The sequence below is a fragment of the Onychostruthus taczanowskii genome, unplaced genomic scaffold, assembly GCF_017590055.1.
Source record: "Onychostruthus taczanowskii isolate IOZ18803 unplaced genomic scaffold, ASM1759005v1 scaffold18, whole genome shotgun sequence".
Taxonomy (NCBI): Eukaryota; Metazoa; Chordata; class Aves; order Passeriformes; family Passeridae; genus Onychostruthus; species Onychostruthus taczanowskii.
This window is the reverse complement of record NW_024499017.1, coordinates 13179085-13204164: the sequence shown is the minus strand read 5'-3', so window position 1 is coordinate 13204164 and position 25080 is coordinate 13179085. Positions and strand designations below refer to the sequence as shown.

The 25080-nt window shown below is 64.8% G+C and overlaps 4 protein-coding genes across 6 annotated transcripts; 1 reads left to right on the top strand and 3 right to left on the bottom strand.

Annotated features, from left to right (window-relative positions):
• Nucleotides 1–701: 701 nt before the first annotated feature.
• On the bottom strand, nucleotides 702–6090 carry DPEP1 (dipeptidase 1). Of its 3 annotated transcripts, none has more exons than XM_041400913.1 (11): nucleotides 5333–6090; nucleotides 4841–4990; nucleotides 3747–3879; nucleotides 3093–3225; nucleotides 2866–3016; nucleotides 2706–2775; nucleotides 2307–2483; nucleotides 2149–2233; nucleotides 2002–2077; nucleotides 1725–1860; nucleotides 702–1086 (listed from the first exon to the last, which is right to left on the bottom strand). In XM_041400913.1, the coding sequence occupies exons 2-11, from the start codon at nucleotides 4951–4953 to the stop codon at nucleotides 910–912; spliced, it is 1251 nt and encodes a 416-aa protein (XP_041256847.1). In that variant the 5' UTR covers nucleotides 4954–4990; nucleotides 5333–6090; the 3' UTR covers nucleotides 702–909. The 3 variants fall into 3 exon arrangements, with proteins under 3 accessions (XP_041256847.1, XP_041256845.1, XP_041256846.1); XM_041400911.1 differs by having other exon boundaries at nucleotides 4841–4969; XM_041400912.1 differs by lacking the exon at nucleotides 5333–6090 and having other exon boundaries at nucleotides 4841–5321.
• LOC121334042 (sulfotransferase 2B1-like) lies at nucleotides 6026–8091 on the top strand. The gene is given in 7 exon segments (XM_041400914.1): nucleotides 6026–6043; nucleotides 6045–6258; nucleotides 6686–6894; nucleotides 7040–7166; nucleotides 7244–7338; nucleotides 7406–7586; nucleotides 7662–8091. Coding segments are annotated over 7 exon segments (960 nt in total). The 3' UTR covers nucleotides 7778–8091.
• Nucleotides 8092–9856: 1765 nt separating this feature from the next.
• CPNE7 (copine 7) lies at nucleotides 9857–16590 on the bottom strand. Its single transcript, XM_041400601.1, has 15 exons — nucleotides 16384–16590; nucleotides 14245–14427; nucleotides 14076–14150; nucleotides 13592–13666; nucleotides 13441–13524; nucleotides 13263–13352; nucleotides 13001–13099; nucleotides 12581–12667; nucleotides 12411–12470; nucleotides 12197–12330; nucleotides 12020–12074; nucleotides 11819–11870; nucleotides 11618–11751; nucleotides 10958–11194; nucleotides 9857–10695 (listed from the first exon to the last, which is right to left on the bottom strand). The coding sequence occupies exons 1-15, from the start codon at nucleotides 16588–16590 to the stop codon at nucleotides 10558–10560; spliced, it is 1710 nt and encodes a 569-aa protein (XP_041256535.1). The 3' UTR covers nucleotides 9857–10557.
• Nucleotides 16591–19206: 2616 nt separating this feature from the next.
• RPL13 (ribosomal protein L13) lies at nucleotides 19207–24519 on the bottom strand. The gene is made up of 6 exons (XM_041400508.1): nucleotides 24397–24519; nucleotides 24099–24211; nucleotides 23131–23272; nucleotides 21524–21697; nucleotides 20201–20257; nucleotides 19207–19404 (listed from the first exon to the last, which is right to left on the bottom strand). The coding sequence occupies exons 2-6, from the start codon at nucleotides 24200–24202 to the stop codon at nucleotides 19246–19248; spliced, it is 636 nt and encodes a 211-aa protein (XP_041256442.1). The 5' UTR covers nucleotides 24203–24211; nucleotides 24397–24519; the 3' UTR covers nucleotides 19207–19245.
• Nucleotides 24520–25080: the final 561 nt, after the last annotated feature.

Here is a 25080-nt window from a genome sequence, read left to right as displayed (position 1 = left end):
GGGAGGTGGCTCGGGGATTCTGGAGGGTGAGGACACCCCCCTTTCCCCACTGCAGGGACCTGTCTCCTTCATGTGGCCAAACAGGGGGACCAGAGTGAGCAGGAGCAGCTGGAACCCAGCTCCCTTCCCCATTAGGGTTGGGCCAGCCCAGCTCCCCGCCCTGTTCCCCAGCCCTCGAGGGCTTGTCACCGCACCGAGGTGGCACCGCACCCATCCTGCCATCAGCACCTGCCCACAGCAGCCTCGCTGCCCGGGACGGGCTGCGGGGGTGAGGGTGCAGCCTTCCCTTCCCTGCTCCCGTCCCTTCCCCATCCCTTGCCACCCCCATCCCTTCCCTGTCCCCCCTCCCTGCCCCGTGCCCGGCTGGCAGACGGCCGCTGCGCCTCAGCCAAATCCCGAGCGCCACAGGAAGATGGCTCTCCTTCTCCTGCCTGTTCTCCCGCCTCCGCTCCGAAGACAGGCTGTTCCTGAATGTGAGAGGAAATTGCTAAGGAGATAATTAAGTAGCCAATTAATTAGCTAATGATTAATGGAAGCATCCTGCGGAGGCAGCTCCGCAGCCGCCCTGGCCAGGTGTTGCCGGGATGTGTCACTCCCGGTGCGGTTACAGCTTCCCGGTGTGCCGGGGCGGGCACGGCGGGGACCCCGCTGCTCTGCCCCGCCGGTGGCATGCCGGGTGGCCGGTGGCATGCCGGGGTGGCCGGTGACATGCCGGGAGTCCCAGCATCTCCAGGCAGGAGCCGGCGGGCCGTGGCGCGGGGTCCCGCAGAGCCGCACACAGACGCTCGCTGCCGGCACTGCTCGAGCCACGGTTTTATTTTGCCAGCAGGTTTGGCAGAAAGGAGCGCAGGATCGTGCCCCGCCCGGCGGCCCTGGGCACGGTGCCAGGGCCACGGTGGCAGCCGGGTGCTAGGAGAGCACGGCGAGGAGCGGGGCAAGTGCCAGCACCAGCGCCAGGGCTGCCGGCGGGCCCCGGGCAGTGCCGGCGCCGTTGGAGTACCCGTAGCTGGTTCTGCACGGCCCCTCCAGCTCCTCGAAGGCGATGGGCGTCTCGTGGGGAGCCGTGCCCTGCAGGCTCCTCTTCACCTGCCGTGGGGACAGGGGGGGTCCCGCTGTGAGGGGCAGTGCCCGTCCGCACGGAGCCCCTGCCACCCTGCACGTCCCTGTGCCACCCGGAACCTCCCTGTGCCACCCCGCACCTCCCTGTGCCACTCAGTACGTCCCTATGCCACCCCACACCTTCCTGTGCCACGCCACGCCTCCCTGTGCCACCCCGCACATCCCTGTGCCACCCCGCACCTCCCTGTGCCACCCCACGCCTCCCTGTGCCACCCAGCACCTCCCTGTGCCACCCGGAACCTCTCTGTGCCACCCAGCACCTCCCTGTGCCACCCCTCACATCCCTGTGCCACCCAGCATGTCCCTATGCCACCCTGCATTTCCCTGTTCCACTCTGCACGTCCCTGTGCCACTCTACATGTCCCTGTGCCACCCCGCACCGTTCCATGCATATCCCGGTGTCCCACATGTCCCCGTGCCTCCCTGTGTCCCCACAGATTCCCGAGTGCCACATGCCCTGATGTTCCACCTGCGTCTGCTGCCCCAAGTGTCCCCGTGCCACGTGTCCCCATGTCCCATATGTCCCCACTCCCGATGCTCCCAGTGCCACTTGTGTCCCCTGCCCTGTACCCCCCCGTGCCCCGTGCTTCCCGTGCCCTGCTCACCTCCTCCACTCTGCTGAAGACCCGCAGCAGGTTCTCAGCCAGGGCTCCCTTCACCTCCTCCTCCGTCCAGTTCCTCGCCAGCAGCTCGGCCACCAGCGCGGGGTACTTGGAGACGTCCTCCAGGCCAGTGGGGACCCTGTGCCACCCCGCAGCTCACAGCTGGGCCACCCCCAGCTGCCCGCACAGGGTGCAAGGGGGGACACCCCCAGCCCTCAGGAAGTCCCCGTGGTGGGGACTGTCCCATCCCATCCTGGTGGGATGCACCATCACCCCTTACCCTGGGACCCCGTCGTAGTCCCCCCCGAAGCCGACAGCCTGGGCACCGGCCACCTTCTTCACGTAGTCCAGGTGGTCTGGGGGGGACACCGGGGTGAGCAGGGCAGGGGGGTCACTGCCACCCCCTCCCACCTGGGCACCCCCTCACCTGCGACGTCGGACAGCTTGGCCTTGTCACTGCAGGTCACGTAGGCATTGTAGAAGTTGACCATCACCAAGCTGCCCGTGGAGGCCTGGGGGGAACAGCCCTGAGCCCCCAGCCCCCCAGAGCCCCCCGCTGTCCCTGCCCCGTGCCCCCACGCTCACCACCAGCTGCAGCACGTCGTCGGGCACGTTGCGGCGGTGCTGGCAGAGGCTGAAGGCAGAGGAGTGGCTGAAGATGACGGGGGCTTTGGAGATGTTCAGCACGACCTTCATCGTGTCCACTGAGACGTGGGCCAGGTCCACGATCATGCCCAGGCGGTTCATCTCCTCCACCACCATCTACAGGGACAGGGGACAGGGCTGGGGGGTGCAGGGGAGGGGTCCCCTATGGGGATGTCTGAAGCTGCTTGGGTGGATTTTGGCTGGTGGGACAGAGGGATGCATGGATGGATGGATGGATGGATGGATGGAACACTGCACCCAGCATGGGGCCAGTGGGTGCCAGTACCACATCCCTCCAATGCCACTGCTCCTGGACACCACCGCTGATGCTATCCTCACCTTCCCAAAGGGTGAGAGGCCGTGGTGCACAGGATTTTCATCGTTGGTGTCCACCAGCCAGTTGTCAGCCCTGCAGAGCAGCGAGAGCATCAGAGTGGCCACACCTGTGACCACACCCCCCATGCCAGCGCTGCCACCCTCCGTGCCCCCGGGGTCCTACCAGGGGGTGTTGCAGCTGTGGGTGAGGGTCATGTAGCGGGCACCCAGGCGGTAGAGGGTGCGCAGGACGCCCAGGCTGCTGTCGATGGAGTGGCCGCCCTCCACCCCGATGAGGCTGGCCACCTTCCCGTTCCGGAACGCCTCCCGGACACCTGCGGGAGAGCAGGGACGTCAGCCGGGGGGGGCAGGCCCGTAGCCCCCAGCCCGGTGCCTGGTCCCCGTGCTCACCGCTGCTGTCGGTGACGCAGGTGAAGGTCTCGGGGTACGTGTCGCACATGCGCTGCACCACGTCCATCTGCTCCAGCGTGCGCCTCACCGCGTCCTTGTTCTGCGTGTCGCAGGGCACGTACACCGACCAGAACTGCCACGGGCACCCCGTCAGCACGGGTACCCCGTCAGCACGGGCACCCCATCAGCACGGGCATCCCATCAGCACGGGCATCCCATCAGCACGGGCACCCCGCCAGCACGGGCACCCCATCAGCATGGGCACCCCGTCAGCATGGGCATCCCATTAGCACGGGCACCCCGTCAGCACGGGCACCCCATCAGCACGGGCACCCCCTCAGCATGGGCACCCCGCCAGCATGGGCACCCCGTCAGCATGGGCACCCCGTCAGCACGGGCACCCCATCAGCACGGGCACCCCGCCAGCATGGGCACCCCGTCAGCATGGGCACCCCGTCAGCATGGGCATCCCATCAGCACGAGCACCCCATCAGCATGGGTATCCCGTCAGCGTCGGCACTGCCCACCCTGCTGCCCACCCTGCTGCCCACCCCCACGTCTCTGACAGTCCTGCTGTCCCAAGAGCCCCAATGCTCACCCTGGTGCCCTCCCTGGTGTCCCTGCCCACCCCAGAGCCCACCCCGGTGCTCCCACCTGCCCGCCCACGTGGCCCTGGCGCAGTTTGGGGATGTTGGTGTGGGTGTCGTTCAGCACTGTCAGGTTGGCTGCTGGCAGCCTCAGCTGGTTGTTGAACTTCCGGAGGAGCTGCCAGGGCAGATCGTTGTGCCTGGGTGGGGACAGGGTGGGCACTGAGGAGTGGCCTGACCCTCTGCCCTCTCGCCCTCAGGCTGCCCACCCCCCTGGCTGACCACACACAGTCCCCTCATCTGGCTGTCATTCCTTCCAATCATCCATCCATCCATCCATCCATCCATCCATCCATCCATCCATCCTCCACCCTCCTCAGTCCATCTGTGCACCCTCCTGTCCCCTCAGCCAAAAGCCACCCAAGCAGTTCCAGCCCAGAACTGGAGACAGGCCACTGCCAGGGGACAGTGCCATGTGGGACCCCCCGGAGGACCCTCCCCAGCACCTTTCCAACACACCATCACCCTCACACCCAGGGGAGCCAGCCCAACATCCCTTCGACAGGGATGTCACCGCAGGGACATCCTGGCACGCACATCCCACACCCAGCCGTGCCACTGGGGAAGTGGCAGGTCGGGGCTGGGTGCCGTTTCCTGCTCCTGTCACGGTCCCACATTCCCCAGCTCCCCTGCCCTCTCCCTGTTCCAGGGGCACAGCACTCCTCCTCCAGGGAATGCTGCAGGGGACCGGAGCCTCCTGAGGGTCCCGAGAAGGAACCAGGGACATCACTCAGGACCGAGCAGGAACTTCCCCCAGCGCAGCCTAACCCCGGCTTCCCGGTACCCTGCCCACTCCCGATCGGTGCCGGGGATCCCCTCGGTGCACTGACGGTCCCACGGGATCCCCGGGAAAGCTGGGCCCCGTTCCTGCACAGCCCTGGGGTGCCCGGCACGGGGATCCCCTGGGAAACTTGCTCCCTGTTCCCGCACAGCCCTGGGGTGCCTGGCACGGGGATCCCCTGGGAAAGTTGCTCCCTGTTCCCGCACAGCCCTGGGGTGCCCGGCCCCGGAATCCCCCAGCGGGCTGTCCCAGCAGGGTTTCCCAGCTGGGGTTTTCCCACAGAGAGGGAGCAGCCGCGGGGCCGGGTGACCTTTGCTCACCCATCGATGACCGGTGTGGTTCTCATGATGCGCTCGGCCTCCTCCAGGTGCTGCTGTCCGGTGCTGGGCAGCGCCAGCGCCAGCACCAGCGCCCACACGCTCCCGCCTGGCATCTTCTCCTGCTGGGTGCTGCTGGGGACAAGGGGGGACCTTTCACCACCGTGAGAGCACACGCACTGGGATGGCTGCCCCGCGCTGCTCCGTCCCCTCCCGCCGTCAATGAATAACCAGCAGAGCCGCGTTACCCCTCCCTGGGTGCCCTGTGCCCGCTTGGCAGTGCCAGGGCTCCGCGGCCTCCCCCAGCCCGGCCCCGGTGGCTCTGCCGTGCCTCGGCCTCTGCTCCGAGCCGCGGGGACGCTCCCAATCCGTCTAATGAAGCCCAGATTTTTTTGGGTTGGGAAAGCGCCAGTCCCATCCTCTCCTCAGCCTCCCCGGCACCCCCAGTTCAGCACTGGCACCCGCAGCATCCCCGGCACCCCTGGCCCCGCTCACCCCGGCCCCGGGACTCTCGGGCAGTCCCTGTCTGCGACGGCTGTGAATTAACTTTTCCGGCTTGCGTGCGGTGACGGGGCTGGGATGGGCTCCAGCCACCCCAGAGCCCCCCCTGCATGGCGCCGGAGCAGCCACATGCCCGGGGGCGAGCAGCCGGGGTGGCACGGCCGCGGTGTGGGGCTGCTGCTGGTCCTCCGTGCGCGCTTGGGTCCCCCACGCTCCGGTCCCGCTGCAGCGTCCCGAGGGGAAACTGAGGCACCGCTGTCCTGCGGATGATGCGCATCCCTGCTGGCTCCAGCTGTGGTGTCCTTCCCAGCAAGGGCCTTGGTGGGGCTTCTGGGAATGCATGGAGCCGCGTCCAGCTGGGAATGGCATGGAGATGGCCGGTCCGGCTGGACACCTCATCCTAGGCTGTGCTGGGACGGGAACCCCTGCTCCGGTGCCAGCCTTGGGGAGCTCGGGGTGGGCACGGTGTGGGGCAGCATCGCTCGGCATCCTGGCCCCCGGCCCGAGGTGACGCGGCCCCCACGTTTCTCCCGGCTGCGGCGGTAGGTCAGGGACGGGAGGACTCCCACCGCACCCATCCCACCCATCCCATCCCAACCCCTCCCATCCCATCCCGGGTGTCTCCAGCCCCTGCCAGCAGCTCTCCCGGCGATGGCCCCAGCGCGGATTCCCGGCTCCCCGGCAGGAATGTGCCGGGGGGTTCCGGCCCCCCGCCCGCCGGGGCCGCTTCCTCTTTCAGCGCTATTTAAGCGGCTCCGGGCGCGTCCCGCCCGGCCGGGCCATGGAGCGCATGGAGGTGACCGAGACCTTCGCGGGCATCGCCCTGCCCGGCCACCTCCACACCCAGGAGTCCCTCGGCTTCGCCGCAGCCTTCACCTTCCGCCCCACCGATGTGCTCATCGCCACCTACCCCAAATCGGGTGAGGGCATGGGGGGACACGGGGACAACGAGGGGACGGGGGGCTGGGACCCCGGGCTGGAGCGGGGAGCTCTGCCGGAGCTGCCGGGGCCGGGAGGGCTTGGGGACACCCGGACCTGGTCCCCGCGGCAGCTCTTTGGCACAGCACGGGGACCCCTGGCCGGGAGGTGCTGCCCCGAGCCCCTGTCCTGCTGCCGTGTTGTCCCCAGCCCCAGACTGGTGTCCCTGGGGGCTCAGGGAGGGGGACACGGCACTGCCAGCCCAGCCGCTGGTACAGGAGGGGCCGGGATGGGATGGGATGGGACAGGACGGGCTGAACCGTGCCTTGCCGTGCCAATCCGTGCTAGCCGTGCCAGTGCAGTGCCGTGATGTGCCATGCCATGCCATGCCGTGGTGCCCTGGCCCTGCCCTGACACCCCCCTCTGCAGGCACCACCTGGATGCAGGAGATCCTGACGCTGCTCTTCAGCCTCGGCGATGCCCGCCCGGCCAAGACCATTCCCAACTGGGAGAGGGCGCCCTGGCTGGAGCAGATCTACTGCCGGGAGGCTCTGCGGGACACCGAGACCCCGCGGCTGCTCACCACCCACCTGCCCGCCCCCGTGCTGGCCCCCGCCCTGCAGCGCAGCCGGGCCAAGGTGAGAGGGGTCCCCAGGGCTCGGGGGGTCCCTGCAGGGACATCCCACACCCACGGGCTTCCCACAGCCGCGGAAACGCTGGGGGATTTCTGAGCGGGCGGAGGGGGATCCCCCCAGCTGTGGGGGTGACACTGCGTCCCTCCAGGTGATCTACGTGGCCAGGAACCCCAAAGACGTCGCTGTCTCCTTCTATCACTTCCACCACCTGGCCAAGTTCCTGCCCGACCCCAGCTCCTTCGATGCCTTCCTGACGCAGTTCCTCGAGGGCACAGGTAGGGACTGGGGGACTCTGGGATGGGGGGGGAGGAACTCAGCCTCGGGCCCCCCATCACCCCCCGCCTCCCCCCAGTGCACTACGGCTCCTGGTTTGACCACGTCAAGGGCTGGCTGGGCCAGCGGCACCTCCTGGACATCCTCTATGTCACCTACGAGGAGCTGCACCAGGTGAGCCCCGCTCTGTCCCCGTCCCCGTCCCCGCCGGTGCCCGGTGCTGACGGTGCTCCCTCCCCAGGACCTGCGTGGCACGGCGCAGCGCCTCAGCAGCTTCCTGGGGTGCCCGCTGGCCCCGGGCACGCTGGCAGCCCTGGAGCAGCACTGCAGCTTCTCCGCCATGCGGGACAACGCCATGGCCAACTACTCGCTGATCCCCGCCGAGATCATGGACCACAGCCAGGGCCGCTTCATGCGCAAGGGTGAGGGGCGTCGGCGGGGGGCGGTGGGGCACCGCGGGTGCAGGACCCCTGACTGCTGTCCCCTCTGTCCCACAGGGGTGGTGGGGGACTGGCGCAGCCACTTCTCCCCCGAGCAAAACGCCCTCTTCAACCGGCGCTACCAGGAGGAGATGGGGGACACGGAGCTGCCCTCGCAATGGCCCATGGCCTGAAGGAGCCGGGCTTTGGGGGGACTCGGAGCCCCCAGCTGCTGAGAACCACCACATGGAGACCCTGCAGGGCCCCCCTCAAAACACCCCCTGTGTCACCCCGGCGCCAGGGGCTCCCACGGGGCTGGGGGGTCTGGTGGGGGGCCAGGCAGCGTCTCTCCTCCCTGGGGGTGGGGAACTTTTCCGGCCATGCATTGTGGCCATCCCCGTGGCCTTGCTCCCCCCGGCCGGGGACGCGTGGCCCTGACCCCTCTTCCCTCCCATCCCGCCCTGAGGAAATAAATATTTATTGCTGTTCCCAGGCAGGCCGCTGTTCCCACGGCTGCGAGGCGGGAAGCAGCGGCGGCAGCGGGAAGAGCTGCTGTTATCAGGAGCACATAGGGGTGGGGACGCATCCCCGGGGAGCTCATTAACGCCCGGGGGCAATGACCGGGTGGGCAGCACGGGCCGGGCCGGGGTCACAGCACGGCGACAGGGCTTGCCAGCACAGCTCGTGGCACGGAGCTGGCTCCTTCGGCAGGATCCAGGGCCCTCCACCCCGGAGTCTCCCTCCCAGCGGATCCCCTTCCAGTGCCCCCTGCCCCGACTACCCCGGTTGGACGCTCCCCCTGCCCATCTCCCCTGCCGGGGTGTTTGAACCGAGGGGCTTGTTCCACCCTCCCAGCACCCTGGGGTCTCCCAGGCAGGCAGCAGCCCGAGCCCCCGGCCCCTCTCCTGCCACGCTCCCGGGAATTGCTCCGTGCAGCCCCCGGCCAGCAGAGGCTCAGCCAACAATGAACTGGCTTCCCTACCCTGCCCCTGCAGGGTGAGCGGGGTGGGGGCTTGGCCCACCTTGATGTGACCCTCCTTGGGCTCTGTGGCACTGTGGGACAGTGGCACCAGCGTCCTGCCACTCCTGCCCCCTCTGCTAGCCTTGTCAACCCTGCCACCTCCGCCAGCCCCTCCTGCCGGCGAGGACAACCCGGCGTGTGTCTCGGGGCACTCCCAGCCCCTGGGGTCCCTCTGCACCCACGCTGGCGTCCCCTCTGTCCCCAAGGGTTGGGGTGCCAGGGCTGGCCCCTGCTGCAGCCTCCCGGCGGCAGGTTTGGGTTTCCACGGCAACGCCCAGGATCCCGCCGTAAAGGGATGAATCAGGAGCTATAAATAGGGGCTGAATGGGGGGGCAGGTACCGCGCCCCTGCCCGTGCCTGGTGCTGCCAGCAGTGCCCAAGGGCCAGCAGAGCTGTCCCGGAGAGTGCCACCCACCGGGGCCAGCCTGGCACCTGTCCCTGCACCTAGGGAGATGGCAGCACCCTGGAGCCCAGCTCGGTGGCACCTGCATGGCGGCTCCCAGGCGGCCCCTGCCCCATGAGGCTGTGCCAGGCCCCAGTTCAGTCCCCGTGGTGGCCTTGGGCACACCCTGCCCCTGGGGATGTCACCTTGCCAGGAGCATCTGCTGGCACCACGCTGGCAGCATCAGCACACAGCACGTGGCAGGAGGGTGGCACAGTGCCCAGCACACGGCACAGCACGATGCATGGCACATGGCATCAAGAACATGGCACGTGGCACATAGAACATGGCACAGGGCACAAGGAACATGGCACCTGGCACATGGCACAAGGAACATGGCACACAGAACATGGCACAAGGAACATGGCACACGGAACCTGGCACATGGCACAGGGCACACAGGTACCTGGCACACGGCACACATGGCATGTGGCACACAGCGCACAGTGTGGCAGGGGATGCACGGCACAGGGGACATGGCACAGGATTCACAGACACAGCACACGCATGGCACGTGGAACACAGCTGGGGACACTACACCTCACGGGTGACTGTGGTGCATGGCCCATGGCACAGGATTCACACACACAGCACACGTATGGCACGTGGAACACAGCTGGGGACACATGGTGCACGGGGTGTGGCACAGGGCACACAGCACATGGCATGTGGCACAGGGCACACAGCACATGGCATGTGGCACAGGGCACACAGCACATGGCATGTGGCACAGGGCACACGGCACAAGGCACACAGCACAGGGCACACAGCACACAGCACGTGGCAGTGGCTGTGTGCAGGGCAGCAGGGCCCGCTCCATTGCCGTCTCTCCCCGCTCCGTGCCCTGGATTCGGGGCCGCGGCTCAGCGGGGCGAGCTCTGGCACATCAAAGCCGCGGTTGCTCCGCCGCTCCCGGCACGCTGCCGGCCACGGGCACCCGAAACGGGGCCGCTGGGGCTGCCCTCGGCTCTTGTCACCGGGTGGGGCAGCATGGTGTCACCGTGAGGGGACACGGCGGCATCCAGGGGCTGCCAGCCTCTCCACCCACCCCGAGTGACCCCCGGACGGTGGGGTCGGCACCCAGAGAGCAGGAGGATGGCACAGGGGTGGTGCTTTATTGGGGGGATCATGCAGCCTCCAAATATCACAGTGACAGAGAAGCGGGGAGCGGGGGGACCGAGGGGACGGCAGGGTGGGTCCGGCCCAGGGGGCACAGACCACCGGGAGCGAGCAGTGCTGGGGGTGTCCTGTGCTGGGGCCGGGACCTTCCCCATGTCCCAGCCGGGGAGGGGGCTGTGGCAGGGCTGGGCCTGGCGGGGACCCCGCGTGTCCCCAGGCCACGCCGGGAGGGGGGGGGGTCACTGGGGCACGCTGGGACTGGGGCCGGGGGTCTTCGCTGGGGCAACCAAAGCTGGGGGGCACTGGGGGTGTCTCACAGGGGAACTGAGGCTGGAGTCGGGGCTCGGGGGTCCCTCACTAGGGAAAACCGAGGCTGGGGCTGGGGGGGTCCCTCACTGCGGGGAGCCCAGGCTGGGGTCGGGGGTGGGGGGTCGGGGGCAGCGCGGGGGGAAAGCCTTGTAGCTGTAGTACTCCACCACCTGCTTGGGCACCTCCGCCAGCACGCACTTGGCCAGGGCTGTGGGTGACGCCTGGGGACACGGGGACACCGGGCTGAGCCGCCGGACACCGGGACACCGGGCTGAGCCACGGGACACCGGCTCCCTGCGCCCCGGGTGCGGAGGGGACAGGAAGGGACAGGAGGGAACGGGAGGGAAGAGATGGATGGGAGAGGGAAAGAGGGGACGGGAGGGGATGGAAAGGGACGGCAGGGACCGGGAGAGGACGGGAGGGGAGGGAAGGGCCGGGAGGGGCAGGCGGGGGAAGGCAGGAGCTCGTGGCCGCCCCACTCACGTTCTTGAACTCGCGGAAGGGGACGAACTGGACGATGTCGCGCAGGACGGGCTCGCCCTTGGGGGAGCGCAGGACACCGTCGTCCCCGTCCAGGATCTGCATGTCCGTGAAGTCGGCGTTGCCCACGCCGACGATGATGATGGACATGGGCAGGTAGGAGGCGCGGACGATGGCCTCCCGCGTGTCCGCCATGTCCGTCACCACCCCGTCCGTCAGGATCAGCAGGATGAAGTATTGCTGGGGACAGGGATGGAGCATTGCTGGGACAGGGATGGAGCATTGCTGGGGGACAGGGATGGAGCATTGCTGGGGACAGAGATGGAGCATTGCTGGGGGACTGCGATGGAGGATTGCTGGGGACAGGGATGGAGCATTGCTGGGACAGGGATGGAGCATTGCTGGGGGACAGGGATGGAGCATTGCTGGGACAGGGATGGAACATTGCTGGGGACAGGGATGAAGCATTGCTGCGGGACAGGGATGGAGGATTGCTGGGGGACAGAGATGGAGGATTGCTGGGGGACAGGGATGGAGCATTGCTGGGGACAGGGATGCTCGGGGGGCTGCCTGACCCCTCTGCCAGCCCCTCGCCGGAGCAGCCACAAGTGTCTCGAGTGTGCAGGGTCTGAGCCCAGCCCCGGCGGGGGCAGAGGGACCCACCGAGGCCTCCTTGGTCCGCTCCTCGTCGGCCGCCACGCGAGCCACCTTGGAGATGATGGGAGCCACGTTGGTGGGGCCGTAGAGCTGGATTTTGGGCAGGCAGCTCTGGTAGGACTCCACGACGCCCTGGATGCCTGTGGGGGGTGCGAGGGGTGAGGGGCATCCCAGCCGTGGATCCGGCCCCGCTGGAGCTGGACTCACCCTCACACTCGTCATTGTCGGGGTTGAAGTTGATGGCGAAGTCGTGGGAGACCTGGAGGGAGGGAGGAAGGGGAGGGGGCAGCTGGTGCACCCCCTACCACAGCCCCCAGCGTCTGCCAAGCCCCAGCAGTGCCACAGCCGAGGGTACCCAGAGGGACGAGCACATCCCTGGGGTCCCACAGGGCCCTGAGACCCCCTCACCTCGTACTTGGGGGGGATCCTGGCACCAAAGCCCAGAGCTGAGAATTTCTTATCACTGCAAGGAAAGGGGGGTGAGGAGCTCTGGGGCCAGCACCGAGTGCCTGTCACCAGCAGATCTCACCCCGAGGTGGGTGTCACCAATGTGTGTGGCCCCGGGGGACCCCCAGAGCCACCAACCTGTCGTAGTCCTGGCAGATCTCACCCACAGCCACCAGCGCCTTGAGGTACTCGTTGGGCTGGTAGGGGTTGATGTAGTGCAGGGAGCAGCTGTTTCGGGGGTCCCCGTTGGAGGCCGTGAAGTCGATGGCCACCTGGTGGGGACAGGGGGGTCACCCAGGGTGAGCAGGGCCACTGCTGGGTCCCTGCTGGCTGGGGAGGGGACGCTGCTCACCGTGAAATGGATCTGGCAGCCGCCCATGATGTAATCCAGGAAGGAGTAAACCCTGTGGATCTTCCAGAGGGACCTGAGTCAGGCGGCTGTGCCCCACACCAGGGCATGGGCACGGCCTGGCACAGCCTGGCATGGCTTGGCACAGCTTGGCACAGCTCCCAGGCGCTCACCTTCAGGTCCAGCAGCACCACGACCCCCGAATTCTTGTAGTTGCGCTTCTTGATCTTGTACTTGGGGTTCATGCAGTCCCACTGCACCTGTGGCACCGGCACCCGCGCTGCCTGGTGCCCCCAGCCCGGGCACCCCCCGTGCCACTCTGCACCCCACAGCCCCAGAACACCGTGGCCCAATAACCCTGCACCCCCACAGCCCCACGGTGCAGCTGCCTTCCCCCACTCCCAGCCACCCCTGAATTCCCCAGAATGATTCCCCAGAAGACCCCAGACCCACCCTCCCTTCCCCAAACAGGAGGGCAGAGAGAAGAAAATGGTGCCAAACCCAGAGGAGGAGCTGGAAGGTGGCTGCTAGGACAGGCTCTGCTGGCAGCACACAAGGTGACCCCAGGCCATCCCCGTGTCCCCATGTCCCACCTTGTTCTCCCCCATGGCCTTCTGCATCTCCTCGAAGGTGGTGAAGAACTCCCCGATGAAGTCGTGCTTGCCCCGCGAGTCGTAGTCCCACACCACGCACTGAGACGGGCACGGCTCAGCCCTGGCACCAGGGGGGCTCAGCCCTGGCACCAGGGGGGCTCAGCCCTGTCCCCAGCACTGGGGGGTCCCCAGCACAGCCCAGGGAAGCTGGTGTTCCAACGCCCCCAGGGCAGGAATAGAGGTCCCCATCATTCTTCCTCACCCTCAGCTTCCTCTTCTCCTCGCAGCTGCAGAGCGAGTTGAGGGAGACTTTGAAGGGCTCCCAGATGGGGCTGAGGTTGTTCTTCACCACCTGCAGGATGGGTGGGGGGCTCAGCGGGGCCGGGGAGCCCCCGGGGTGGCCGTGGGGCGGCCGGGGCGCGGTGCCGCCGCGGCCCCACCTCGGTGCGGTACACCAGCTGCTCGCTGCGGTCGTCGTCGATGCGGTAGATCTCCAGGAAGGGATCTGACTTGCTGAACAGGTCCTGGGGGAGGAGGATGAGGGAGAGCAGTGCCCACCCTGCCCTGTTTTCCCCCCAGCACCCAGCTCACCTTGTCGTCCAGTTTCTTGGCGCGGAAGGCGAGCTCCACGTAGCCGTTGTTCCCCGAGATCTCCTCCGAGATGATCTGAGGAGGGTGGGTGCTCAGAGCCTGGCAGAGCTTTGCCCCCCTGCCCACCACCTCCTTGTGGTGCCCTGGGAGGGGACAGGGACCCACGTGCCCCCCGGGCACAGCAGGGACCTTCAGGATGGCCAGCAGATGCCATCGGGCACCCTGAGCCCTCCCCAGCCCCAAGAGTCTGTGCCACCCTACTGATCCAGTCCAGTGCCACCCAGGTGTCCCAGTCTGATGCTGTCCCAGTACCCCAGTCCTGTGCCATCCGTGTGTCCTGACTGGTGCCATCCCATGATTCCAGCCCCAGTGTCACCTGTGCGCCCCATCCCGGCGCCACCCTCTGTTTGGTGCCACCCCAGTGCACCTGCTCAGTGTCACCCACCCCAGTGTCACCCACCCCCTGCCCGGGCTCGGCGCTCACCGTGATCGTGGACTTGCCAGCAAACTTCCCGTACTTGAGGAACAGCGGCTTCGTCACCCGTTTCTGCGCCACGATCTGCGAGAGCCAGCGTTGGGGAGGGGACAGCACCGCGGGGTCCCCGGGGAGGGGACAGCACCGTGGGGTCCCCAGGGAGGGTCCCCAGGCTCACCTGCCCCACGGTGCACTCCATGCCCCCCAGGAAGTCGTCATCGTGCGTGCCCACTCCGGCCTGGCCGTGGCTGTCGTACACCTCGAAGCGCAGCTTCTGCACCTCCTCGAAGTAGTAATCGACCGTGAAGATCTTGGCGAACACGGGGTTCAGGTTGCTCTTGATCACCTCGCTGCGATCCACCTGTGAGGGGTTTGGCACAGGGCCTTGGGGGGCCAGAGCTGCCGCAGGGATGTGGGAACCCAGGGGCGTGGGGAGGCTGGGATGTGGGGCGTGGGCTGCTGTGAGGGGAGATGAACGGATGGCACGTGCCAGGCTGAGGGGTACAGGGATGAGGGATGGGGGAGTGGAGGATGAAGGGGTAGGGGTGCAGGAACAGGGAATGCAGGGAAGGACCAGCTGTGCCCGAGTGACTGGCATTTGGAGGAGCCCCTTGTGCCCCCCACTGCCTCCAGCCCTACCAGCCCTGGGTGTGGGACGCTGCTCCCACTGGGCTCCCTGTGGCCATCCAAGGGGATACTCTGCCTCTGGCTGTGCTTTGCCACAGCTCTGCTGGAGCAGCAGCAATGGGTTGGTGCCAGGACAAGCTGCTGTGTCCATTCTGGGGGTCACTGACCCTGGTGGCCCCAGTGGGCAGTGGGTGCTCAGCAGCTCCTGGCCGTGCTGGCAGCGGGTGCTGAGCAGTTCCGGAGCCTCCCCCGCAGCCGTCCCTGCCAGGGCTGACTCAAGGGGACACATCCTGGCCAGGGCACCCTGCCAGCCCCTGGCCCCTGCCTGCCCAGTCCAGCATCATCTGTCTAGCCCACACTGCTGCCACCCTGCCACGGCCAGCCGTGTCCCTCCTGCGTGGGCACTGCCAGCCCCTCATTCTGGGGATGAGGCTGTTGGGTCCTCGGACCCTCTGGACCCAGGGCCTTAGAGCCAGTGGCAGAGCCAGATGCAGGAGCCTTGTCTGGGGCACACAGGCCGGCTGGGACAGGAGTGTCTCCAAAAGGTGGCTCAGGAGGGACCCTCTTGCCCCTTGGAGCTGGCCGGTGTCTGGCACAGCGCAGCCTGGAGCGTGGCACAGCCCACAGAGTGTGGCACAGAGCACTGTGGCACAGCCGGGTACAAGTGTCTGGCATGGCACGGCACACCGCAGCTGGCACGGCGCCCTCGTCCCCCCCTCCCCGGCTCCGCGCTGGCTGGAGCGGAGTCGATGACACGCCGAGGGATTTAGCTCTAAATCCGCCGGCTGAGCGGCCGCGATTAGAGCGGAGCCGCCGGTGCCAGCCCAGAGCTCAGCACGGGAGGGATGGAAGGAGCCGTGCCAGCCCCAGTGCATCCCGGTGTCTGCCAGCCCCACTGCCAGCATCAGCCCCAGTGCCAGCACCAGCCCTGCAGCCCTGAGCCACCGCGGGGGGAGCTGAGGTGTCCCTCGTCCCTGTCCCGGGGCACTGGAGCCACTCGGGAGCCACACTCGGTGGGCACCACGCCCACCCCGCTCCCCACAGCAGCCCCAGTGGGCGGGATGTGCCCCAGCGTTAGCACCATCCCCACAGGCTGCGGGTGCCCCACAGAGCCCTGCCCACCCTACCTCACCCCCGGACTCCGTTCTGCACAGTGCACCCTACTCTGCATCATCTCCTGCACACCATCCTGCACCCATGCTCTGCACCCTGCTCTGCACCTTGCACCCCATTCTGAACCCTGTACCCCCTTCTGAACCCTGACCCTGTTCTGCAATCAGCAGCCCATTCTTCATTGTCTCCTGCACCTGGTCTGAACCCTGCACCTCATTCTGAACGCTGCAACCTGTCTTGCACCATGCACCCTACTCTGCATCATCTCCTGCACACCCTGCTCTGCACCCTGTACCCTGGTGTGAACCCTGCACCCTGTTCTGCACCTAGAACCCCTTTCTGCACCCTGCACCCCATTCTCCACTGTCTCCTGTACCCTGCTCTCTCTCCTGTACCCTGCTCTCTCTCCTGTACCCTGCTCCCCACCAACTCCTACACCCTGACCCCCGTTCTGCACCTTGCACCTCGCCCCTCACCATCTCCTGCAGCCCCCTACATCCCCCGCCCTGTGCCCAGCCCCGCCGCGCCCCGGCCCCTGCCCTGCCCCGTGGGTGCCAGCAGTGCCCCCCTCTCCTACCTCCATCCACTGGCCCTGGGACTGCATCAGCAGCAGGACACAGGGGTCCGACTTGTTGAGGGTGTCGCGGTCCAGGAGGTGTTTACAGCTGACCCGCAGCTCCACCTTGGAGAGCACGGCCAGCGGGGCCTGCGGGCACGGCTCGGGCACGTCGCCCATGCCGGCCGGGCGCGGCGGGGCACCGGCGGCCCCGTGGGCGAAGGGCATGGGGGGCGAGCGGGGCGGCCGCGGCCTCGGGCACCGTCAGGGAGCCGGGCAGGTGCCCGTCATGCCCGGGGCACGGCGCCCCGCGGTGCCAGGCTCGGCCCCGGTGGCAGGACACGCGTGGGGCAGGGGGGCTCCAGGACACCTCCGGGAGGGGTGGTCGCTTCCAGTCCCGACGGCTCCGCAGGGCCCTGCAAGGCACCAGAGCACAGTGGGGCGAGCTGGGCACCTCGTGTACGGCCCGGGTACCCCCAAGCCCCGGGCAGCACCGCGGGCACAGCCGTGCGGGGTTCACACGGTCCTGAGGGGCCGTGCCCAGCTCTGTCCCAGCCCCACCCCAGCGGCAGGATGTGTCCCGAGGGGAGGGGGGACCTGGGTGGGGTGGGGTACCCACCCTGGAGTGCCCCGTGTGGGGCTGTGGAGTAGAAACCCCCTGCAGTCCCTGCGGGCAGCACCCCCCAGCCTGGGCAGGGCTCTCCGGAGGGGAGCGGGGACACCAGCTCCGTGTCTGTGGCACCAGGTGACGGATTCCCCCCGTGCTGGGGACAGCATCCATCCTGCCCCCGGAGGCTGGCAGCACCCAGCCAGGCGATGCTGCCTGACGGGGCAGCGAGGGGCTCTGCCAGTCCCGGCCCCAGTGCCCCACCTGCAGGTCCTGGGGGCTCCTGGCTGGGGCAGGGCAGGGGCAGAGCAGCCCTTGCCCACCCAGCCATGCCGAAGTTTCCCGGGGAAGTCACGCAGTGCCCAGGCCCTCTCCGGGCACATGGCTCCGGTGGGCACCGTCCCCCTCCCCGGGATCGCGGGCACCCCTTGGCATCATCCACCGCTCAGTGGAGGGGACAGCGGGTCCCACCCTGCCCGTCGCCCCCTCACCTGGGTGCTGGTGGCCTGGGCTGGGGCACGGCGGGGCAGGGGCTGGCTCGGGGCGTGCCCGCCGTGCCGGTGTGCCCGCCGTGCCGGTGTGCCCGCCGTGCCGGTGTGCCCGCCTGAGCTGCTGCCGCCGCCACCTCCACACAACTGACTCAAGCTGCAGCTCGGGAGCGGAGCCCTAAGAGGGAGATGGATGACAAGCTCCGTTAACTGCCTCGCTGCCGGCTCCGGAGCGGAGCCCACCCCGCGCCGGGGCTGAGCGGGGTCCGCAGGGTGCCCAGCACCGCTGGCTGTGCCAGGGCAGGAGATCCTGCTCCAAGTGAGACCCCCATGGCACAGCCACCGCCCCCCACCCTCCCCAGCTGCTCCCCCCATGGGGTACCCAAGGCCACCTTGGTCCTGGCCCCCCACACTCTGAGCCAACAGCCCAAGCACAAGGGTGGGGTCCCCCCAAACTCACCGGGTGCCCTCCCCACATGCTGGAGCATCCAGACCCACATTCCATGCACATGGAGCCCCATTAGGCTGAGGCCCCAACCCGGGACCCCCCACCCATCCCTGTCCCCCCAGCACTGCGGTGCTGTCAACCCAGCTTTATGGAAGATGATGTAATTAGCTCAAATTTGGAGGGATTAAAAAGCAGATAGGGCTAACAAGCACGAGGGCACCGCAGGGCCCGGGCTTTGGGAGCTAATCCCCAGCCTGCCTGGCAGAAATAGGCCACTCTCCTTTTCCCACTCCCCCCACTCCCCCAGCATGGCTCTGTAGGGCAGGAGGCACCAACCCACAGCAGGACATGGCTGGGCAGAGGGGCTGGGGGGACACCGTGGTAACTGGACACAGGCAACACCTCACCAGGCACATCTTGCCTCTTTGAACGGCCCAGCAAGCATGCAGCTGTGCCAGGACTCCAGCACTGAGTGCTCCATTCCATCCCATCCTAACAGTGATGGACTGGGTGAGTGCTCCTGGAGCAGCTCTAATCCCACCAACACATCCCAGTGACCCACCAGCCCCTGCCCAGGGACAGGCAGAACCTGGGATCCCCCCAACAGCCACGATGATCAGCCAGAATCCCCCAGTTTCTACTGAGCTCCTGTGGTGCCACTTAAACTATCACAGAATCATTTGGGATGGAAAAAGAGCAGTTCACCCTCTCCCCAGTACTGCCAAGGCCACCACAATGTTCCCAAGTGCCACATCTACCAAGGGATGCCTTTAGTCCATGAAGAAATGGCTAGAAGGGCCCTGGAACTACAGCAGGGGCTGAGCCAAGGGCCAGGGAGCGCAGGATGGCAGAGCAGCACAGTCCAGCTCTGGGATTTGGCTCTACCCAAGCTCAGCTGAGGGGCTGGGCCACACCTTGCTTCCCCTGTACCCCCCCCAAAAGTGGGGAAAGCCCAAAAGCCCCCCACCCAACTTGTACAGCTTTGCCTGACACAGAGGTGTGGAAATCATCAAAACAGGAATACTGGCATGGAAGACAGGGAAGGGGCAGGAGACAAAGCCTGGCATGGAGGGGAAACCCCCAAAGCCCCTCAGAATCAGAGCAGAAGGCAGCCCAGGCTGCAGCCCTGAGAAGGCAGAGGAGTGGGCACAGGGCAGGTGTTTAACTCGCTGTCAGGGAAATGTGGAGCCTCCAATCACAGCAAACGAGGCTTCCCACGCCGGAACACATCCCCGCACTGCCACGGGCACACGGGGCGGCTCCGCCCGCCACATGTGCCCCAAAACCACAGCACACCGGGCTCTGTAGGGCTCTTTATTGACAGTTCTGGGGAGAACAGTTCATTTCTTCTTCTCCACGTCCTGCTCCGCCGCTTCCTTGGCGCGCTTGGCGCGGATGCCGAAGAGGCGGGCGTTGGCCCGGGCCATGCGAAGGCTGGCAAAGGCCTTGAAGTTCTTCTCGTCTTCCGAGATGACACGCGCCTTCTCCCGCTTGAAAACCTGCGGAGAGAGCGCCAGACAGTCACAGGCTGCCCCTCGGAGCCGAGGCTTCCCACCGCCATCCCTGCGAGGAACAGCGGTGCCATCTACGGGCCCTGCCCTCAGCCTGCTCCGCCGGGATCTGCCTTCCCGCGGGCTCCTCAGTGCAGCAGCAATGAAAACAAGCACCACGGGAAACCTGAGTCAGGTTTTACAGCATTGTTAAGCTTGGTAAAGACCTTTAATAGAGAGCCCAGCAGTCAGCCCAGCACCACCGTGGTTACCACCAACCACGTCCTCAAGTGCCACATCCGCGTGTTTTATTGAGCACTTCCAAGGATGGGGACTCTGCCACTGCCCTGGGCAGCTGTGCCAGGGATGGACAGCCTGGTCAGTGAAGCAATTTTCCTAATATCCAACCTAAACCTCCCCTGGCACAGCTTGAGGCTGTTTCCTCTAATCCTGTCACTTGTCATCCTGTCACTTGTCACCCCCCCTCCCAGCTTCAAAATCCTGTCATGGAGTTGTAGGAAATGACAAGAGGTTTGTGACACCACTGACAGCAGCTCTGGGAAGCAGAGGATTTAGGCACAAATGGTGAGCACAGACCCTGCCTGAACACTCCAACCCCAGCTGAACCCAAAGCACCCTCAATTTCACAGTCCTCTCAAAGACTTATTCCTGGGTTTTTTTTGATCCAGGATGGGCAATAGCTAGAGGCAGCCATGCCCAGCTGTGAGGCAGCAAGGAGAGAATCCTCTCTGCAAGTCCAACCTTCAATCACATCACACGCAGACCATGAGTAAATGACACTTACGTTCTTGATGGGCATGACAGGTCCTGTGAGCTGAGTGGCCATCTTGAGTTCCTCTGGCTGCACAACAGAAGACGGGAATGTTAGAAGAACGGAATTTAAACTTCCCTGTCTAAAACCTCAGCTGAAGCACAGCAGGCACCAGCTCAAACACGGTGCTAATGATCCTGCCAGGAGCTGTAGCACCGAATGGAACAGAGCCAGCGTGTCAGAGCGTTTGGCACCGCTGAGCTGCACCAGCGACCCACGCTGGGCCCGGATCCGGCCAGAGCAGCAGCGGCCACAGCTCTGCCAGCTGGGACAGCTTTGACACCAACTGTGCTGCTCCCAATTCACACAGGATCACAGCATCATCTAGGTTGGAAAAGCCTCCATGATCATCCAGTCCAAGCTGTGCCAAATCCTCACCTTGTCCCCAGCCCAGAACACTGAGTGCCACATCCATTCCTTCCTGGGACTCTCCAGGGATGGAGAGTCCAAACCTCCCTGGGCAACCCCTGCCAATGCCTGACCCCCCTTTCCAGGAAGAAATTCCTGATGGCCAACCTGAACCACCTTCCCTGGCACAAACTGAGGCCATTCCCTAAGCCTCCTTTTCTGCAAGCTGAGCCCCCACAGCTTATATACACCCAACACGTTCCTCAGCAACTCCTTCTCAGATTGATTCCAGCTTCTTGTAAGAGCACGTCATCAGACAAAAATGACTGAACGTTTACTGAATACAGCTGACTTCCAGTAAACACATCTGAATCAGTGTTTCAGCTCCAGGCTCTTCCTCCCTGCTCTGAAGATGGAGTTAAGCATGCTGGAGCTGCCAGATTCTCCACAAGATGGGAGGACAGTCTGAACTCACCCTTGTGTTCCCTGGATCTACTGGCAGCAGACCCAGGGAACACAGCTCTGCTCTGATCCTGGAGAGGTTTTAATGAAAACCATTTTTGAATGTCAATAACAATCGCCTTCTGGAGCCTGGCTGGCACACAGCCCTGGAGCCACTCACAGCCTGTCCCTCAGCCCTCCACCAGCAGGACTGACTCCAAGGGGAATTTCCAGCCATTGTGACAATTTAGCTCTCTAAAGTAAAATTCAACTGGCAGAGCAAGGAGCAAAGCTCCAGGAATGAGCACCAAAACAAGCCAGCAGCTGTTCAGCCAAATGACTGAAGTGCCACTGCAACCCAGGATGCCCTGTTAGACTCGACCCTGCCAGGCCTGGCCTTGTGCTGGGCTCAGGACCACGGGGCTCACACCATGGAGAAAGCTCAGGAGCTCTGCCTAACAGCAAAGCTCCCAGAACAGGACACGTTTGCAGCAGCTGGGTACTCACAGAGCTGTCTCCCTTCTTGGGCATGGCTGGCTTCCTCGGGAAGAGGATGAGCTTGGAGTGGTACTCCTTCAGCCTCTGCACGTTGGCCTGCAGGGACTCGGTGGACTTGTTCCGCCTCCGGGGATCCACGGAGATTCCGATAGTCCGGGCAAACTTCTTGTTGATGCCAGCGAGCTGAGGAGAGGGAAGGAGAGAGCAGTGTCAGCATCCCACAGCTCCCAACAGCCAGGCAGGGATCCCAGCACTGCCAGCACGGGATGCAAGCTCGGCAGGAAGGCTGGCCATCAGCTGAGGGACCAACTGTGCCACCCACAAAGGGTGTCCTGGCGTATCTTTGTGCTTAAAATGTTGCTCAGGCTCATTTTTGCAGGTGGATCTCCCTAGAGCAGCAAAGTGCAACCCCTGCAGGACACATCTAAACTTGGATTCAGACAGATGTTTATGAGTCAGCTCGTGGACAACTCTGGTTCACTGAGTACTGGGAGCTCCATTAAATCAGGATTTTTTCCTAACCATCTGAAACAACCATTAAGTAACTATTTTTTTAGACTGCCTTAAACAAAAAACTAATTTTCTGTTTGAAGACAAACAGCTGCATCCTGCTTTGTGTTCCACCATTACCCAAAAATTAAAAAAAAAAAAAAGTAATGAAGTATTTGGCACCCAGAAGAACAATCTCCCTGCCTCAGTGCACCAATTTCAGTTATAAATGCTTTAATTAAGACACAGAACCAGGCGCAGAGGCAGCTGGTGCTGCCAGCGAGCCCTGATGTGGAATCTGATCACACAGACACAGCAGGGGGGTCTGCAGACCACCTTCACCAGCTCAGCACACCTGGGCAGGTCACAGAGGACAGGAAACACTTCCCACTTTAATCCACCTATCTGGGCTTTAATCCAAGTGTTGTTACTCCAGCTACTCCGAGATGCAGCGCTGAATGTAGCATTTCCTCCTGCTACAGCATCCCCTGCTACTCTTGGAACTAAACTGAGTTTACTTGGTCCTTAACTGGAAACACTGGCTAAGAGTTAGCAAAAAAATGTTTCATAAAGAAACAATTTAATGAAGACAATCTTAGTCTTCTCCCTCTCCCAAACAAATTTAGGAGACTCAAGGCTCTTTCAGAATTCAGGTTTCATAGAATCTCTGAACTGTCTGGGTTGGAAAGGACCTTAAAGATCTCTAAGTTCCATCCCTTGCCATGAGCAGGGACACCTTCCCCTATCCCAAGCCCCATCCAACGTGGCCTTGGACACTTCCAGGGATGAGGCAGCCACAGCTTTCCTGGACACCTTATGCCAGGGCCTCCCCACCCTCACAGGGAATAATTTCTTTCATATATCCAAATTAAATTTCCCTTATTTCAGCTTTATTTTAACAAGATTTTAATTACAGTCTCAGTAGATAAGCAGACGTTTATCTTTCAAAGCACTCTTCACACACCCACTCCACCATCACAGCTAAGACCATCTCCCCTTGCTCCCAGAGCCAGGAAATCCACAGCCTTCCCTAGCAGGTACCAACACCTGAGCAAGTCACCTTGTGCAGGACAGGAGAAGCAGCTGAGCTCAGACTTTGACTCTTTGAATGGATGCTCTGTACTTACTTTAAGCTCCTCCAGGCTGAAGCCTCTGCCAGCACGGACCTTTTTGTGGTATCTGATGGTGGGGCACCTCACGATGGGCCGGATGGGCCCAGCCACGGGGCGGGGGGCGATGCGGCGAGCCTTGGCCTGGCGAGCCTTCCTCCTGGAATGGCAGGGTCACAGCAGCTTGGGAAAGGCCTCCGGTGATGGAGTCCAACCTGTGCCCGACCCCTACCTTGTCAACCCAGCCCAGAGCACTGAGTGCTGCATGCAGCCCCTGCCAAGGCCTGACCACCCTTTCCAGGAAGAAATTCCCTGTGATGTCCAACCTGAGCCTCCCCTGCACAAACTGGGGCTGCTCCCTCTCCTCCTGTCCTTGCTCCCTAGAGCCTGACCCCCTCCTCTCAGGCAGCTGTGGAGACCCAGAAGGTTCCTCCTGAGTCTCCTTTCCTCCAGGCTGAGCCCCCCAGGTGCTCCTGGTGATCCAGACCCCTCCCAGCTCCATTCCCTTCTCTGGACATGCTCCTTAATGTCTATCATACAATGAGGGGCCAAACACAACACTGGAGTTCCAGGTGTGATATCAACACCAGAACAGGGGACAGGCACTGCCCTGGTCCTGCTGGTCACAAGCCAAGTGCCACTAGCCTCCTGCCCACCTGTGACAGCCAGGGGGTACACGGCATCTCTACGACATGTGCCACTCCCACCCTTGCAGGGAGGCATCTCCTGCCCCGCGATGGCTCCGGAACGAGCAGCCGGGCCGGGGTCGGTGCTGCTGCCCTGGGAGCGCCGCTGCCATCAGAGACCCAGGGAAGAGCGTTCATCACCGTGGATGCAGCGATTCCGGAGATGTCTCATCACTTGGCTGCGCTGGCCCCGAGCACGAGCGGGCGATGGCTGAACAACTCCGCGGCGTCCCGGCTCGGTAAGCGGCTGCGCGAAGCCGGGACCGGCCCTCCCGCGGCCCCCGGAGCTCCGGGACTCACCTGCGGAGCTTGCGGGCGGGCTGGTTGAACCAGGTGGCGACTCGGCGCTGCCAGTCCTTGTGGAAGTGGGGCTTCAGGATCATCCCATTGCGGCTGGGCGCCATGGCTGCGGCCTGCGGACACCGGCACGGTTAACGCGGGGACACCCGAGGCGCCCTCCAGCCCGCGGCCCCCTGCCCGGCGCGGCTCCATCGGCGCCCCCGGGGCCTCCCCCGCGACTCCGCGAGGGGCTGTGGAGGCGGCGGGCGCGGCCCCGGCGGACGGATGGCGGCGGATGGAGCCCCCGGCCCTCACTCACCTCCCGCTACGACAATGGCGACCGGAAAGGAGGCGCTGGCGCGGCGGCGCCGGAAGTGCCGCGGCGGCGCCCAATGGGCAGCGCGGGAGCTGCCCGGAGAGGGGCGGGGCGAGCGAGGGGCGGGGCGGCTGCTCCGTGCCCGCAGCAAAGATGGCGGCGGCTTAAAGGGCCCGCGCACGGCGGGGGGAACGGGGAGCGCGGACACGGAACGGGGCCACGGGCAGCGGAGACACGGAACGGGGCCACGGGGAGCGGAGACACGGAACGGGGCCGCGGGCAGCGGGGCCGCAGCCAGCCTCGCTCAGCAGCAGCGGCTCGATGCCCTTTTCCATGCCCAGCACCTCCTGGGCGGGGCAGTGGGACAGACGCTGGGCAGGGGTTGGGCTGGTCCCAAATCCTGAGAAATCCCCATCCAACCCCCGAGCAGGATCCCTGCTCCCTGCTGTCCTTCGGGGTAGCAGCATGATCTATTATAATCATATTCTAATGATAAATTATTATTATTATTATTAATGTTATTATATCTGCATTATAATTATATTATCATGAGGCAGGGGAAGGATCAGGGACTTCCATGCCCCTGGCAGATCCCAGGTCCCACAGCAGTGGGATGCACACCCTTTGCCCAGGAGCAGTGGCACAACAGTGCTGGCAGCACCCCAGAAGCCACCAAGGACCCTGTGC